This window comes from Brachyistius frenatus, unplaced genomic scaffold (assembly GCF_029030835.1).
Source record: "Brachyistius frenatus isolate BFR_SWC_R1_liver_20210118 unplaced genomic scaffold, ASM2903083v1 Contig_2, whole genome shotgun sequence".
In the NCBI taxonomy this organism is placed as follows: domain Eukaryota; kingdom Metazoa; phylum Chordata; class Actinopteri; family Embiotocidae; genus Brachyistius; species Brachyistius frenatus.
This window is the reverse complement of record NW_027210601.1, coordinates 7,574,409-7,591,533: the sequence shown is the minus strand read 5'-3', so window position 1 is coordinate 7,591,533 and position 17,125 is coordinate 7,574,409. Positions and strand designations below refer to the sequence as shown.

General features: G+C 40.5%; 3 protein-coding genes and 1 long non-coding RNA gene across 8 annotated transcripts in view; 1 reads left to right on the top strand and 3 right to left on the bottom strand.

Annotated features, from left to right (window-relative positions):
• Positions 1 to 1,601: 1,601 nt before the first annotated feature.
• mtdha (metadherin a) lies at positions 1,602 to 7,635 on the bottom strand. Of its 4 annotated transcripts, none has more exons than XM_069697359.1 (12): positions 7,099 to 7,635; positions 6,202 to 6,327; positions 5,823 to 5,934; positions 5,346 to 5,498; positions 5,096 to 5,146; positions 4,549 to 4,722; positions 3,920 to 4,000; positions 3,657 to 3,728; positions 3,403 to 3,527; positions 2,656 to 2,766; positions 2,432 to 2,531; positions 1,602 to 2,170 (listed from the first exon to the last, which is right to left on the bottom strand). In XM_069697359.1, the coding sequence occupies exons 1-12, from the start codon at positions 7,438 to 7,440 to the stop codon at positions 2,103 to 2,105; spliced, it is 1,515 nt and encodes a 504-aa protein (XP_069553460.1). In that variant the 5' UTR covers positions 7,441 to 7,635; the 3' UTR covers positions 1,602 to 2,102. The 4 variants fall into 4 exon arrangements, with proteins under 4 accessions (XP_069553460.1, XP_069553443.1, XP_069553452.1 ...); XM_069697342.1 differs by having other exon boundaries at positions 3,403 to 3,530; positions 7,099 to 7,632; XM_069697351.1 differs by having other exon boundaries at positions 3,403 to 3,530; positions 3,920 to 3,997; positions 7,099 to 7,630.
• Positions 7,636 to 7,878: 243 nt separating this feature from the next.
• On the bottom strand, positions 7,879 to 13,405 carry rrm2b (ribonucleotide reductase M2 b). The gene is made up of 9 exons (XM_069697441.1): positions 13,214 to 13,405; positions 11,504 to 11,665; positions 11,159 to 11,275; positions 10,667 to 10,800; positions 9,816 to 9,910; positions 9,575 to 9,708; positions 9,220 to 9,324; positions 8,652 to 8,765; positions 7,879 to 8,349 (listed from the first exon to the last, which is right to left on the bottom strand). Exons 1-9 carry the CDS (start codon positions 13,259 to 13,261, stop codon positions 8,197 to 8,199), a joined length of 1,062 nt encoding a protein of 353 aa, XP_069553542.1. The 5' UTR covers positions 13,262 to 13,405; the 3' UTR covers positions 7,879 to 8,196.
• Positions 9,320 to 10,489, top strand: LOC138620381 (uncharacterized). Its single transcript, XR_011310872.1, has 2 exons — positions 9,320 to 9,415; positions 9,502 to 10,489. It is a non-coding gene; the product is annotated as an uncharacterized lncRNA (long non-coding RNA).
• A 577-nt stretch (positions 13,406 to 13,982) lies between the features above and the next one.
• Positions 13,983 to 17,125, bottom strand: part of LOC138620366 (nuclear transport factor 2-like) — a 396,989-nt gene continuing 393,846 nt past the window's right edge. The window contains exons 1-5 of one of the 2 annotated variants that reach the window (XM_069697521.1): positions 16,384 to 16,460; positions 15,144 to 15,264; positions 14,905 to 14,976; positions 14,540 to 14,638; positions 13,983 to 14,277 (exon numbers count right to left, since the gene is read on the bottom strand). In XM_069697521.1, the coding sequence (XP_069553622.1) occupies positions 14,161 to 14,277; positions 14,540 to 14,638; positions 14,905 to 14,976; positions 15,144 to 15,248 (393 nt within the window). In that variant the 5' untranslated portion in view covers positions 15,249 to 15,264; positions 16,384 to 16,460 and the 3' untranslated portion in view covers positions 13,983 to 14,160. Of the gene's footprint in view, positions 14,278 to 14,539; positions 14,639 to 14,904; positions 14,977 to 15,143; positions 15,265 to 16,383; positions 16,461 to 17,125 lie in introns of those variants that run through there. The other variant, XM_069697531.1, reaches the window with a different exon arrangement.

Genomic DNA, 17,125 nt, shown 5'->3' with positions numbered 1-17,125 from the left:
TCAAAGTCATGCAAAATTAAATTAAGTCTCTGACATCAAAACTTGCAATTGGATGGAAACTATAAAAAGGACTCCAATGCACTTTCTATACAACTACAGGTTAAGGCAATGGAATTAAATTCCTTTCATATGTGTGTAATTGTGTGTAAATGTATTATTTAAAACCAACTGGGATGTGGAATTAAAGCTGCTCTATATCACATCTCGATGTGTGTCTTCATTCTCAGTTTACGTCAAAAACATTTCCCACCATCATAAATTTCAGAAGTCAGGTACAAACAACAACAAAAAAAGTTACACATTTCACATTCAGCAAAAGGTATTAAAAACAATTCATCGACAGCAAAAGGACCCCAGAGTACAGCCTTTTGCACAGTGCAGTTACAGAACTGGAAAAAGCCCTTACAATCTGTACATATGGCGCAGCTTTTTCTAGCACAAAACTGGAAGAAATGGTCTTTAAAAAAAAAATTAAAAAAAAATCCTAGAGTGCCGAAGGGATCATTAAGTCTTTAGAAAAAAGAAAAAAAAAATCAACATACACTCTATTAAGATAAAGACATACTCATGGTGATAATGATGATGATAAAAGTCGTAGGACTACAGTTAACAGTGCTACTGCTTTACGGTTTAATCCCACTCCCTCTTAACTTCACAGTAGTGCCTCCTGGTGGTTCATATCAGTTACTGCAGCCGCTATGTATCCTCAGCAAGTCTCCAGTGGCAGATCCAGAATCAATATATAATGTCAAAATACCAGCTCTCATGATTTACAACCAGTTTTTGTTCCTTCCCCAACCTGCCAGCATAGTTTCAACAAAATCAGGGTTAACACTTCACCGTGTCAGTAACCCTCTTCTTTAAACCCCGAAACTCAGACCGGAGGGTATTTTACCTTCATATTAGCAAATATTTGGGACATTTAATCACACGGACGGACAGCGAAGAGGTGGATCACTCTGTACGAGTGGTTTTGGAGAAGTTTCTACGATGAAGATACCTTTAACATGGCTGTAACTGACATGGACCACAGCTGCCATTGATTTTAAAAGGAGCAAACTACACAACCTACAAGCCGTGAGGTGTTTGTACTCAAAGGGCAGATTTCAGGGACTATTACAAGGGTAGACAAATCTATCTCCATACAACACTGAGAACACTTAACACTACAAAATTGGGTACAAAATACATTACCTGCACTGTGCAAAACAACGTCAGGCAAAAACTATGAGAAGAGCCAAACCAAGGTGGTGTCTTCACCCTGGCAGTCACATGAAAGTTTAGGATCAGTGTTTTTCACCATAAACAAAGTGGCATGCACTGCCATGATGAACAAGAGGGAATTTTGCACTAAAAAAGGCCATTGCTTTTGGAAATACCTATTAACGTGTCTGCTGGTAACTTGTCTCATTAACCTAAGCTGAACTTTAAAATGCATTTTTGCACACAAGATTTACTTACTTACAGTCGAGCTCCTCGATGAGGGGTATCACTTTATGCCCATTATGGAGAGGAGAGGTATTACAGAAACCTTTGAATCTGTCGCGGTCCATATGGGAATCTTGAGTGTTGTACTGAGATAGACTTGACATGAACCCAAACCTGCCCTTTTCCCTTTACTTTAGAACATTTCAGTAACGCATACAGGGGGCAGCAGCAGCAACAAGCACAACAAAGTGCAACATTCTGGGGAATACAAATGTACGGTCGTTTTTAAAAGAAAAAATTTGCCACAGCAAAATAATATAATTAAAACCCGTTTTGTATTTTGGGGTTACAAATCTCACACGCGCTCTTGGAGGAGGAAAGGAAAAACACTTGCCATTAAACATGTACCTCTATTAAAAGTCCACCACACCTGAACTCCACTCTGGTTGCATTGTAGCAAATAGTGCAAATTAGTTAAGTTGTCAGTCCATAGGACCACATTTCATCTCTATGTTTAGCCAAGCAGGTGATATCTACTGCCTGGTGTCTTTTTGTTTCTGTAACTGATAAATTGTTAACGTAGCTCAGAAAGAAACTTCTGTACCTGGTAATTATTGCATGTGACACATTTAACAATCATTTGCATATGCTGTGTTTGGGCCTGTGATGCGACTTCATGTTTCCCTTCTGGCTTTTTTCTTCTGGGAGGGCTTCGGAGGCTCCACAATCTGCTCAGACTTCTCTGCGGGAAGATCGACAAGAAAAATTACAATATTTGCACTTTGGACCATCTTTATTGAAAAATACTTTCAAACATTTGGACTTGCAACGCAACTTGCGCTTTCGGGAAAATATATAGATAAAGGAAAGTAATCAAATAAACAATTATGAATATCTGTTCGTTTACTTTGAGATCATTTATTTCCCCTCTGAGGTTTTTTTTTTTTTTCCCCCCCTTGCGGTGACTGAACACAGATTTAAGTTGAGAACTGATGAAACCTACTGTGAGAGGAGGATATGCTGGCGTTCTGCTTCTTGGAGGGCAGCACCGGAAGCTCTTGAGGTTTGGGCACCGCATTGACCAGTGGCGCCGTGCTCACCGTCTACACATAAATGCAACGGCATTACATCACTGCAGGTTAAATACCAACGTTTCACTAGATGTAAACACAAACAACCAATAAAATATTAAAGGATATTCATCTTAGGTTGAGTTTTGTTTCTTGCCTGAGGATCAGACGCAGCCTCCTCCTCGGTCTTCTTCTTCTTTTTCCTCTTCTTTTTCGATTTGGCTGCTCCCCCAGATGGATCCTCAGTGTCCTTCTCATCCTCTGATACCTGCCACAACAAAAACACGTTCAAATATTTCAGGTGACAGTTGAAAACACCAATATATGTTAACGGAAAATGCCCATGTTAGGGGTGGGCGGCGTGGCCTTGAAGTGATCTGACGTAATTTCTGTGCTAACAATATGAAAAGATTCTGACGAATATCTCATTCATTTCAAGAACAAAAAAAAATGCAACAAAATAAGTGTTGTGATTTTATATGTCAACATTTGCATAATAGTTTGCCTTCAAATATTCAGTAAAAGTTCAATTATTACTAGTTTGTTGTACAGCTCATCTTTTGAAACAAACTACTTCCACACGACTAAAGTTCCCTTTGTGGAGATTACTCCGCTTTCAACCACGCTCGTTGCTGCTGTTGTCTAAGTTACGCACTTAACATCCGTCGTACCATTACACGGCATTACATGTCATCACATCAACAAGTTGGAATATTGCCATTATCATGATGTGTCTTATTTTTTTTTAACATGTGGCACAATCCTTGTCCATTGCAAGTAACATCCAGAGATGAACCCTCCGGCAATAACATAAAGAAATGTTGAAGCCGATTACAAGTTATCAATACATAATTTAGAAATGTACAGTATAAAGAGCCGTGGTGAAGGTCCTGAAGATTAACACCTTGTTGGCCGTAGGCTGTTCCTTCTGGGGAGGAGCTGGTGTCGCCATCGCAGGAGGTTCTTCGTAGTTTCCCCAGTGCTCTACTGGGGCGTTCCAGTCTGAGCTGGGATCCACTGCTGCCATCCCTTCTAAAAACAAAAAGCAAACAAATAGATGTCAGGTATACAGAAATCTGAAATGATCCTTTGTTTTGAAGCAAGCAGCAGTTGTCAAGGGAGCGCGTAGACGCGTGTGAGGGATCGCAGGCTACTTACTGAATCCCGACCACTCGTCATCAACAGCAGGGCGGCTCGACCACTGCAGATCCGCTGCATTTGATACAGGGTCTACAGGAGACAGGAGGCGGTTAAAAAAAAAAAAGGTGAGGGAAGTAAAACAGTGAACCGGCCATGACTATAAAAACACCGGTAGCTGTTGAAGTAAAGTGGAAAAACAACATCAGACATTCTTTGGATGAGAAGGTAGAGTCTGTTTTTTGATTGGGTGAAGAGGGCTGGCAGTTAATCAAAGCGCCAACCTGTGCTGTTCAGCCCCAGCATGGAGAAGGACACGGGTTTGAGGTCGGTCTTCATCCTGCCATCGATGCCACTCCATGCTGCTGCCAACCATCACACACACACACACACACACACACACACACACACACACACACACACACACACACACACACACACACACACACACACACACACACACACACACACACACACACACACACACAAAAAGGCAGATTATATGGCAGAATGTGATTCTGGCAAACAAACAGCGGAGCTCAGGTTTGGCATTAACAGACAAGCTTTCCTAAAAAAAAAAAAAGATTGAATAAAGAACTAATATGTTTGTGCCACATGTATAGGTTTTCCCACTGATGTCCACCACAAAGCGGTGATGAAGATCGCACCATTGACACGGTGACGAACACCCTCCGAACATCAAAACTAACTGAATCATGGTAAAAAAAAAAAAAAAAAAAAAAAAACATGAAGCCTTACTTTTTAATCAAACATTATACACAGCCATTATCTGACTTTCATTTTCAAATCCAAAGTGTTGATCAGAGACAAAATAATACAAAACATCCCTGCCCCGTCCCTTCAAGTATTTCTATTCGTGGTGTGAAAAGGTCTGTCCGGGTCCAGATGGTACCTTGTGACTCCTGAGCCCAGGGCTGAGATTCAGATTGGGGCCTGTAATGTGAAGCCGCAGGGACCGCACTCCACTTGGTTCCCTCCATAGGTCCCATCTGACCTGGGATCTTCAGGGACATGTCGGTGAAGCCCCTACCGTTGACCAAAGGATCCTTTCTCCAGCTGGAGGACACTGACAAGGCGGGCAAAACAGGAAAGAAGCGGACTGTTGTCAAGCAGAGACAACTTTTACTCGTATATGTCAATTGAGCTCTCAGTTGAAAAAGTCATTTTAAGAGTTCAGACTTTCGTAACAGCCGTTTTCGGATATGTCCAATTACGGTATAGCTCCCGATATGTGATTTTACTGCCGTGGATATTGAAACTGAATGTTTGTAACACTTAATCGGACATCAAAAGGTTCACGCATAACAGCTTCAAAATCACCTCCTCCATTTCATCTTCTTACTAAACCGTAAACTGAAACTAAAACTAAAACTGTACTGAGAAAGAAAAAAAAAAAAAAAAAGAAAAAAGCAGTCATAGAAAATAAAGGCTCTACTTACCAGCTCCAGTGGCTGCATCCCCCTTTCCATTGGTTCTCGAGTGCAGGGACTCTGAAACACAAGATAAATACTTGAGTAACATTCAGTATTGTTTGAGTTTATGAATGGACTATTCACAACAAGACACCAAAGGGAGTATGCCAACACTCCTGTGTTAAGAATGCATGTTAACCAAATTTGGTAATTCTATTGTACGTTTGGTACCACATTTCCATCACTCTTTTTTGCGGTTCCTCCTCGATGAATTTACCTCTGTTCTTCTTGGTCGCTACCGTAGCTACGGGCGCCTCCGCGTGGGTTTTGGGAGCCTCCGCGCCTCCTGGACCGCCAGAGTCCTCGGAGCCCTTCTCCTTCCTGCGCTGCTGCTTCTTTTCTCGGTTACTGACCTTGGTCTCCCACTTACCTGGTGGAAACACACACACACACACACACACACACACACACACACACACACACACACACACACACACACACACACACACACACACACAACAACTCTGAATGCTTAGGGAAGGTAATAATAAACAAAGCCATTTAGATGGTTGTCTGCAGAGAAACTCTGGTTTTTATTAATATGTAAAATGGCTTGCTCCAACAAGCAAACTCAATCGTAGCTGCTCTAAAATGAGGCTAACATTGAGCTGTATTTTTTTTTTTTTTAAACTAAACAGTTAGTTTGAAAACGAGAAGTTGGTATGAAATTTCAGCTTCATCAGGAGAAACTTACCGTCATCTGGTTCTTTCCCATCAGTTGCAGACACACGCTGAACCGGTTTCACATCCGTCTTGGTTTTCTTCTTGTTCTTTTTCACCTGCGCTGGGGCCTGAACCTCATGCACCTGTTGCGCAGACAGAAATAATAATAATGATTAAAAAAAAAATAATAATAATAATAATTTGATATTCTAATGACTGTTGTTTGCTCTACTGTAGTGCCACGTGGCAAGTTTGACAAAAGGTGCGGCAGAGGAGCGTCGGTAAATACTCCCACCGACAACACCACCGGCACGAGCCTGCAGGAGAAACTCCCGTTGTCTCCTCTGCCCCAGATACCACCGGCACTTTCACATCTCCTTTGATCTTTTTTTTTCTTTTTTCGACATTACCTTCTCGGTTTTAATCTGCGGCGCGGGTTTGGAAACGGGCTCGTGCGCTTTCACTTCCTCGTGCGCCACAATCACCGGTTGGCCGTTGGACTGCGTCTTCTGCAAGAGGAAGACGGGACGGACAATCTGCACTTTCCATCAAAAACAACAAAAAAAACCCATGTGTGAATTTAAAAGGTCTTCGAAAGGAAATATCAAAACGTTTCATGTAAAAATCACAGCAAGCCAAAAGTCCATTAAAAACGTCCCGGTTGAGCAACGCTGACGTTTTGAAGGGTTTTTTTTTTTGGAGGGTTCAATAAGTCTTTTGAAGCCCCTTCGGCCTTGTTCGCAGACGTGTTGACATCGACACCGCTCTCTTGTTATAAGTAGTTTATTCAGCATGTTAATTATGAAGGTAAAAATAAATAAAAGAGTACTTTGAACGTGTTTTGATGTTTTGACTGGCTAGCGTTAAACTAACCGTCATCAGTGGCGTGTCAATTACACGCGCAGCTAGTTAGCATCCCTTGCTAAACAATACGTATTGTGTATTCAGTGAACTCTGGTTTATTTATTTTTATTTTATTTTATTTTATTCGGGTCTCTTGAATTTTCCCTCCAGGGTTTATAATAAATGTCGTGTGAACAAACGTGGGGGCTGCAACGGCAGCTCAACGCCACTTCGTGGTACGTCAGGTAGCCCGGTTAGCTGGCTGGCTAACTGACGTCAAACTTAAACGTGTTTTAAAATAAAAGATCAAATAAACGTGTTTTTTTTTTTTAAATTAATAATAAAAAAAAAAAAGCCTTTTTTTTTTTTTTTTACTTTATTTTATTTTTTTTATCAGCGGTGATATAGACGCGGGTCGTTTCGGACGAGCCTCCGCGGTTCGACAGCCCCGCCGCCTCCGGTACCTTATCCGGCGTCTTCTTCTTGTTCCTCTTCCTCTGCTCCTCCGCCCTGGTGCTCCGGACCGGACCGGCCTTCCCCGGCTCGCCGCCGCCGCCGACCGGGGATCCCCGCTTTTTCCCGGCGAGCAGACCGCCGCAGACGGCGGCCCAGGACAGAGCGAGGAGCACCAGGAGACCCGCCGCCGCGGACACGATGACCCACGTCGGATACAGCTCCGGCTTCAGACCCAAATCCACCCCGAACCGAGCCAGGACGTACCCTTGTCCCGAAGACAGGAGCTCCTTCAAGCGGCTGGAGAGCAGCTCGGCTTTTTCCAGCGCGAAACCTCGCAGGTCTCCAGCCATCTTTCCAAATTGCGTAAACACTAGCTGTTAGCTTTCATTTCCAGCATCCGTGCGCTAACGAAGGAGTGGCTAATCTAATCTGATTGTTGGGCAACATCTCAGGAAAACTACAAACAGCTCTGACCTCTTACAAATTAATAATAATAACCACATCCAGACATTTAGCCGGACTAAGATCATGCATTTGCGCTGTATATATAACTAGTCACCCACATTTGATATGAAGGCTGCTGCTGGTTGTCAGCTATATGACCATAACTGATCACAAATACTATTTCATCACATTAAAGAAACTCATTTTAATTTTACACATTTTATTTTACATTAAAATGACAAAACTTAAGACAATTGACCTTATAAACCAACACCCAAGACGGCAAACTAAATAGTCTAGATATTAAACATCTGTAAATGCCTAATGAGGTGCAGATTTATGTATTTATGTGTAATCAAAACTCAAGCCACATACCTTGTTGTAGTATGTCAGCATCAAAACTGTAACCAGCCAGGGCTTGAACGCCCCACTTTAGTTTATGATCTGTAAATGTAGTATTATCATTTTTTTTTTTTCACCATATTCCATTTATAAACTCTACCGGCCCGCAAATAACTCATCTCTAATAGAAACAAGTTATCAGTACAGCTTTAGTTTTGTCATATAAGACTTTAGGGTGTTTTTTTTTTTTTTTTTGTAACCGCTTGAACAAAAATAAATATGTGAAATAATGAGAAATATAAAACAGAACGTTGTCTGTTTCAGAAGTCTGCATCCAGTGTGAATTCACAGTCCATCCTGCTCGACATAACTCCGAATCTCTGATACTCTCCTACTCGTTTTTCAAAGAAGTTGGTTTTGCCCTCTAATGAGATGGACTCCATGAAGTCGAATGGATTTTCAGCTTTGTACACCTTGGATTAAAGAAAAGTGAGAAGAGGAAAAAAATAAGGAGGAAAATAGGGTTATTTACACCAAATACACATTTCATACACATTTCACACATATTTCAAACAATACAAATGTACAATGTTCACATTTTAATGTTACATAAATATAATATATTAATTAAATGATATACAAAGCATATATCATTACAGTCAACGGCTCATGCCCCGCTTCAACATTACAGGTGGCGCCGTATAAAACAAGTCGGATCAGAAATGACCATTTGGCTTTGATTACTCATACTTTACGATCATTTGAATAAAATTACCTTGTCCAGTCCGAGATCAGCGAAAAGCCGGTCAGCCACAAACTCGATGTACTGCTTCATGAGACAACGGTTGATTCCAATGAGATCAACTGGCAGGGCCTCTGTTAAAAACTCCTGCAACATCAGACAGCGTGAGTACATGTATTCATAGAACTTGTATGACCAATCAAGATTTTGTTCTTTCAGAATAGAAAAGAAACTCTGGCTGCACCGTGTGTGAAACTCTGGAGAGCTCTTCTGAAATTCTAAAGGAAGGCTTTTGATTTGAAAACGCAGCATTCAGCCAAACAAAGGTGGAACTTCATCCCTCATCCACTCTCTCAGTGACAGAATGAAGGTTTCTAGAGCTCCATTGGTCCAAGCAAGAATAATAGACTCTTAAGCTACTATTAATCTGTTCCAATACAAGTCAATTTAGTTAAAGTAAACAGCATAAAACAAGCAGACATATAATGTATGTTACAACAATAATTAAGAGTAGTTGAGGTTGGGTATATTCCCACCAACACTAGCTAACCTAAAAATGTCCCTTTGAAGGATTAATAAAGTATCTATCTATCTAACTAACCTGCTCAATGCTAACAGCTTTGGTGATGATGTCCTTGACTCTGTCCTCTGATGGCTTTCTCACCAGGTAGCTGTACAGCAGGCAGGCAAAGGTACAATGCAGACCCTGGGGAATACAACAGAACACATGTCAGAACTGCTGATATAAGGACGGAGATCAACCTAAGGAGCAACATAGCTACTCTGACGACAGCAAGGTGTGTATGGAAGAGCTCAAGTAAAGACAGTAAAACAGTATTGAAAGCCTCCCCAAGTGTTTTTTTTTTTTTTTTTTTTTTTGCAGCTGCGCTCACAGCTAAGGCGTGCGCGTTCAACACATCAGGCCACATGTCTTGTCGTATGTGAACTCATCTCACCTCGTCCCTGCTGATCAGCTCATTGGAGTATGTAAGGCCAGGCATTAGGCCTCTCTTCTTGAGCCAGTAGATGGCAGCAAATGAACCAGAGAAGAAGATGCCCTCCACAGCTGCAAAAGCCACAATTCGCTCTGCTGTGGACACAAAAGTCAAAACTGCTATTAATTCAATGTAAATGGGGAGTTAATCAATGCCAGAGTTGTAATCATGTATGATGTTTTGAATGTCACGTCTTCCTCACCAAATGAGGATTTGCTGTCATTTATCCACTGGAGGGCCCAGTCTGCTTTTCGTTTCACACACGGCATGGTCTGAGTGGCGTTAAACAAATAGTCCCTAAAACATATACAGTCCACAGTAATTGGTTAGAAACCGTTAAACATGACTAATTTAAACATACACAACAAAGATAGCGCCTATGAAAATCCTTTGGTATTTTTAATGTTTAACTAACAGACAATAACTAATTACACTGGAACAGTTTTTCTTAGACATAAAAAACAGACACAGTTTACTTTTAAAGCAATAAGATGCATGCATATAAAACAGCTAAACAATAAGTCCAAACACTTTTATAGGCATTGTAAACAGCCTGCTGATGTATGAAGTTGTTATCTTTCTAGTAAGTAGGCACATCAAAGCTGCTGCAGTTGGGAATGCAACGGAAAATACCGCAGTGCTGTCGAGTGCTAAACAGGTGCAGATATTATCGTTTGTTTTGAGTCTTCAGAAAATTAGATGAACTGTAAGAATTTGTCTGTTCATGGTTATGGACTTGTTTACAATGGCACTAAATCTGAGACGTTTACCATCTAAACATTACAATGCAGTAAAGCAACTTTTCACACTGAATCAGTGGAGTGCAAGTATGTTCCTGCATATTGTTTTTTCCCCCAATTACAGTATTTATTACTCTGCTGTTGTTCATTAAGCCTCAAAATATATCAAACAGCCGTGTCTCACACTATAGTAGCATTCGCATCCATGCTTTCATACGTCATAGAAAAGTACAATGAAAGAAAAACAAAAAAACAATTTGGCCTGAAACCTGTTGTTTGTTAGAGTTAGACAAAGCCGTCAGGAGTGACTGACCTCTCCTTCAGGTCTCTGATGTAGGTGTTGATGAGCATACTGTACATCTCTGAGTGAATCGTTTCTATGAGTATCTGGAAGCTGTAGAAGGAGCGTGCCTCAGGGACCTGCACCTCCTGGCTGAACCTCTGCACCTGTTAGATAAAACACAAAGACACAATGGTTTCCGGTGTGTGACACTCAAAATAGTTGAGCCACACTGAATAAACAATGTATCAGTCAAGGTTTAATTTACGACCATGCAGACAAACACATCAAGTATGGTGATCGGTACGGTTATTTTCAAAGAAGTACATTTGGGTAGTGTCAACAAACATTTACGGCTTTGGAAGATAACAAATTTGAGCTCATAAACTTCTCATTTGGCTGCCCATACATTAAATGGGCTTGCTCTAAATTTACAAACACTTGTGGAAGTGTTGCACCTCGCTCTCTCATACCAGCTACGAGACACATTTGATCACTGAGCGACATCCCTCTGACCCCTCTCACCAGGTTCTCGTTGACGATACCATCACTGGCAGCAAAGAATGCCAGGACATGAGAGATGAAGTGTTTTTCTTCAGGCTTCAAACTGTCCCAGTGTACCAAGTCTTTGGATAGATCGACCTGAAAGAAACAACATCAACAGTACACCAGTCTCTTAGATTGATCAGGCTATTCCAGTGATGTCACGCTGTGGTGGAAAATCCATTAGATTTATACATGTATATGTTTATATTGAATGGACTCTGAATGGAATAACTGCAAAATGGATGTGGTCACTGTGGGCTTTCAAATGATTGTATTTATTACCCTTCAAGTCAGTCCCTGAAATACTGAAAGTGCAACACCCACCTCCTCCACCGTCCAGAACGAGGCTTGCGCCTGCTTGTACATCTTCCAGATGTCCGGGTACTGGATGGGGAAGATGACAAACCGTCTGGAGTTCTCTCGGAGCAAAGGTTCTTCAACCGTTTCGGAACCATTTTGGCACTTTGCATCTTTTTCCGTGACGTTCTGCAACGAGCCAGAGCCACATTTAATAAGAGGTTACTGGAGAGTTACTATGTACATTTACTGGAGTACTGTACTCGAGTACAATTTTGAGGTACTTGAATTTTACTTGAGTATTTCCATTCGATACTCCTTTATACTTTCATTCCACTATATTTTGGAGGGAAATATCACACTTTCTACTCATCTATCAGACAGTTTTAGTAAATTTTCAGATGAAGATTAGACACAATAAATAATAGAACATGCTTAAAAAAAATTAAAAAAAAAGATTATTGTGAAAGATTAAACGAGTGGTTTCCAACCTTTTTTTCTTCTGATGTTTTACAAAAATCTGTGTGTAGTTGGGGTCACGTTTCAGATGTCTATAAATTGTTAACAGGTCCACCAAATAGGGATTTTTCCCTCTCAACTTCTCACATGGTCTCACTTCAATACATGCTCAAATGATCCAAAATCCTACCAACAATCAAAGATTTGAAGAAAAAGTCCAAAACTGAAAACAGATTTGTGGATCAGAGCTTTGTTTTTTCTTCTTTCCTCTCCCACTAATCCTGTAAAAAAAATTTCCCCTCGGGGATTAATAAAGTAAATACCTACCTACCTGTGACTAAAATGTATCTGCTATCTCTGTATATAAAACTGGATATGATTACATTACATTACATTACATTTCATTTAGCTGATGCTTTGATCCAAAGTGACTTACAATAAGTGCATTTCAACCATGAGGGTACAAAACCCAGAACAACAGGAATCAAGAAAATACAATTTCTTCAAGAAAGCCAAACTACAAAGTGCTATCAGTAAGTGCCATTTTAAGTGCTACTAAATATGATGTAGTTCAAACTAGCTCCAGCAGCTACAAGCAAACTAATGCTTCAGTGATAATAAAATAATGATGTAATGATCTGATAATATATCAGTTAGAGGGATGAGACCAGTACTTAAATACTTTAACTACATTTTGCTGCTAACACTTAATACTTTACCAGTAGGATTTTTTTTCATGCATGTAATCAAGTGTTTTTACTTGACTGTATTTGTACTTTTACTACAATTAAGGCTATGCATACTTGATCCAGCACTGCATTTAGTTTGGTGTCAGTTTTTGGCCTCTGGTAGACGGTTACACGGATTACCTCTTTAATTACGAAACAGGTCACGGAGCATGCGCATTTGGTCTTAACACGAACAACATGACAAAACATGTTCACTGCGTGTTTATCTTTTTTAATGTCCTAACATTACCACAAGTATCTCGTTACTTTCCATCAAAGGTTTGGATGTTTCACCTGTATTTCCTGGTCGGTTGTTGTTTTCGACGAGGCCATGAACCGTCAGCTAACACGTGCTGACAAGGATAGTTTTTACAATTCTGCCTTTAACATGAAATATTCAGTATTTCACGTTGATTTTTTTTTTTTTTACAAGCGGGGCTAGGATTCAACAATATCAATGTATCAGCTAACATTAACTCAGCAAAAAAATCTTAACAAACGTCACCCCCCCCCCCACCATGCACACTGATTGCGGTAGCTCGCTGCTTACCGACTCTTTGTGATGATCAGATCGCCGACTTTTCTTCATCAGATCCATTTCCTTACAGGACAGTCTTTTGCCGTCGGTGTCCTACGGAGGACTATGTCCTTCTAGCTACCTTCTACTCTGTCTCTGAGCCATAACCTCATTGTTGTGCATGCAGCTGTTCGACCATTTAAACCCACACCCACACGGAGGGGATGCAGCGCCCCCTAGCGGTCATGCATACGCAGGACACGAGATGTTACAAAACCACTGGTTATATACAGGGTGTTAATATTAGTATGCAGGTTATGATTGGATTTTTTTTGGAGTATCCTGGTTATATTGTTGCACACGTAAAATATTTTTATCACGCCTTTAAGAAACCTGGAGATGCCACCTGGAGCACTGGGATAGTGTTACAAATACCTGAACAATTCTTTGCTGATAAAAAAAAAAAAAAAAAGTATCTGATGTGAGAAATGAAGGCACAGCTACATACAGATTATAAAAACCTGAATACTGTAATGATCATGTATACAGAGTTTCTCATGTTCCATGTAAACACCATACTCTGTGTATGATCAAAGCCAGGATGAAACACAAAATCAGCATGTGAAGTTTGTGCATTTAAACGCAATCATAGTAATGTGACAGAAGTTCTGATGAAATGATGAAGACTCTTTGCTGTAACCTCCTCACTTCACTGGCACAATCGTACCGCCAAGGGGGAAAATGAGTAAAAACTCCACGATATAGGTGTAAGGTAGACGAAACGAAGACAGGAACAGTCGTTTCCGGTGATATATTTATTAATTTGATTGGAATGTTATTTGTTATCTTTCTTACTAATCACATGGTTGTTGATATGCGGCAAACAATGGAGGAATTTTACACACAATTCCCTGTTTTCAAAGATGGCACCACAATATGAATTCAGAGCTGGATGTCATCATGCCCACAAATCCAGCTCGTTACACTGGTATGTTGTGTATCCCCAAGCGAAACACGTCATTTGTGCAGGACCAAGCAGAGTTTTGGATCTTCAGCATAAACACTTGATGGAAGGCCATTGGTGGGTCATCATCGACCTGTTGCAGAAACAGTTTTGGAAATATTTGAGAGAGCACAACCATGAAAGAAACAATTGTAATATCAGCAGAAATGCACATTAGTCACACATTTGCCAAAAATCTTGCTTTAAAAAAAAAAGAAAAAAGGGAAATTAGCAATTAGATGGACCACGTGTACAGGAAGGGCACTGAGTCAGGTAAGCCTGCATTAAAAAGCAAATACTAGCTGGTTGTATGACTGTGGATCAGGTGCACACGAAAGGGAAATTCACAAGCTTACCTGTAACTGTCCAAACACCATGATGAGGATACAACTATCTATTGTCGGCTGGAAGTCTTGTTCTGTGATAATGTGCTTAATACGCTTGAAAGGCAGGTTCTGTGAATTGGAAACAATATTTTTTATAGGAATGTAATAGCAACATCTAACAGACATAATGGCAGTTGTGCTGCGAGAGAAAACATTACAGGGGTTGTTCAATGCAAGGTCACAAAATACGATCTACTTGTGTCAGCACAAATACAGACACTTAAAGGCAGAATTGACACAAAAAAAAGAGACTTAAACTGGAAGCCTACATTTGGACAGTTTTAACCAACCAAAGATTAAAAAAAATAAATGAAAAAAAAAAAAAAGATACGTACTGCTAGTTTGTTAGTGATGGCTTCTCTCCCCTGAAAAGGTGATCCTTCCCATGTCAAACAGGCATCACCAGACTGGGAAAAGAAAAAGTTTTTACATCGTATGCATGCACGCAACCATTTCTACCGTGCATCATAGCATTACAACAGCGTGATCAAATCTGGTTAGCAGCAAGTGTCAGTGTTGCCAAATGTTGATCTCGTAAACAGGCCGTTAGTAAAAGGACACTGGACAAGCTTACATAGAGGTTACCAAGTTCCCCTCGGTTGGTGTTGTCAAACTGGTTGTAGTATTCCTGGACAAAGCCCTCTCCAATTTTTTGCCATATTTCTTTCTCGCCAGCCATGTGTAATGCTTTGGATCTATTTAAAAAAAGAAAGAAAAGAGAGAGGCTGTTAGTTAAGAAGCAGAGCTAATCAGTTAAATGCATAACAAGTTATTTTAACTTTCTTTGACTAGATTTGTCTGGCCATTGTTGAATCTTAATGAATGTAAAAATAAAAAAAATAAAAAAGCCAATTAACAGGAGCAATTGCAAGCTATTTCCAAGTCTATTCTGCTGTGGGGTTACTTCATTAAGCATCCTCATGACGTCTCACTTGACTCTACATTTAGGACATTTTGCACAGGCGGGACTATTGTGTGATTTCTGAATTAAAACACACACACACACACACAAATCAATATAAAAAAACGTAGGATATTTTTGAACGCAAGCCTCCTGGTATTACACCAAAAACCTGCGACTCATCAGACTCTTGAGATCTGCCGCTTTGGTGAGGCCGATGGGAGGGTTAGGCACGGGAGAGAGACCCGACATGATAAAAAGGACAGGGACGCGAGGACAGGGACACGAGGACAGGTTTCAGTGCAACACCGGTCAGTGGGAGACTTAAAAAAAACAAAAACAAACTTGTAGCACACCGATTGAAAAAGCGCTTTTTTGCGGACACAATCAAAGAGGTGAAAAACTGAGTCGACCGGGTATTTTGCGGGTGCACGGTTAGAAAAAAATAAATTAAAAAAAAATGTTCCGTCGGTCGATGTTTGAAGAGTTTCTTGTAACATGTCCGTCGGTTACAATAACAAGAGATTTCAGCGACAACAAGTGAGGCGCTGTTTCCTGAAATGTTTAAAAAACTTTTAGCTAACGGCAACCAAACCGAGGTCGTGGCGAAGAGACTCGCGACTCCGGGAAACTAAATGACCGCCGAGCCATTTGTCCGGCTTTTAAAAAGTCGGCGAGCGTTAAATCAACACTGAACCCGAGCTGTATTTTCTGTTCATCGCCGCCATTAGATAACCAAATAACGTAACGGGGGTGCTTATGGTGTTACTCTACAAGACTGGCGTTTCTCGGAACCGCTTTTCACCAATTTGTCTCAAGTTATCTTTGCTCTACTCGACTCGGTAAACGCGTGGGGAGAAACGACCGTCTTTAATAGGCGTTTGGCTAATAAAGTTAGTAAGTTTTTGCTTACTTTTTTTTTTTTTTTCAACTGTAGGTAAACCAGCGTGGAGACAACTCAAATCGAGGCTGATGGAGTTCCCGCTTCCTCTACGCTGACTAATTTATGACGTCATTCCAAGCCGACCAACGAGGGCCGCCGTTGGTAATTTTGCCCTGCTCCGAGCCTGCCAGGTGCTCTTCCTCCGCGACTGTTTTCAGGTCCGTTACTCGAATAACAAAGTACTCAAGACTGCAACGTGAAAATACTGCACTACAAGTAAAACGTCTACTTTCACAACCACGCTTAAGTAAAAGAACGCACAATTTACTTTGAATACACACTTTGCAGTCAAAGTTCACTGTTAGTGTTTTACTATTGTATATGATTGTTACTGTGGCATTATACTGCTGTAGTTACTCAAAGCTGAAATAATTGACATTTTTCTTTATATATTATCGGGTAGTTTAATCTCCAGGAATGTGTTATATTCTATAAAATCCTCACATGCTGCTAACAGTGCTGCCCTTTGAGAAACATTAATCTGTAAAGGTTCAACATGCGCAGAAAAACAGTCCTATTTTTTTTTTTTTTAACTTTGTACTTATACCTTTTGATCTAAGAGGGTTTTTAAATGGCTTATTTCGCTTTAGAAGTAAAGGAACTTTCTCAACCGGTAAAGAAACATTTGATCCTTCAATTGATCAGTCATTCAAATCCAACATCTTCAACTTTGGAGATACATGATTTTCACTGGACAGAAAGGGTATGAAAC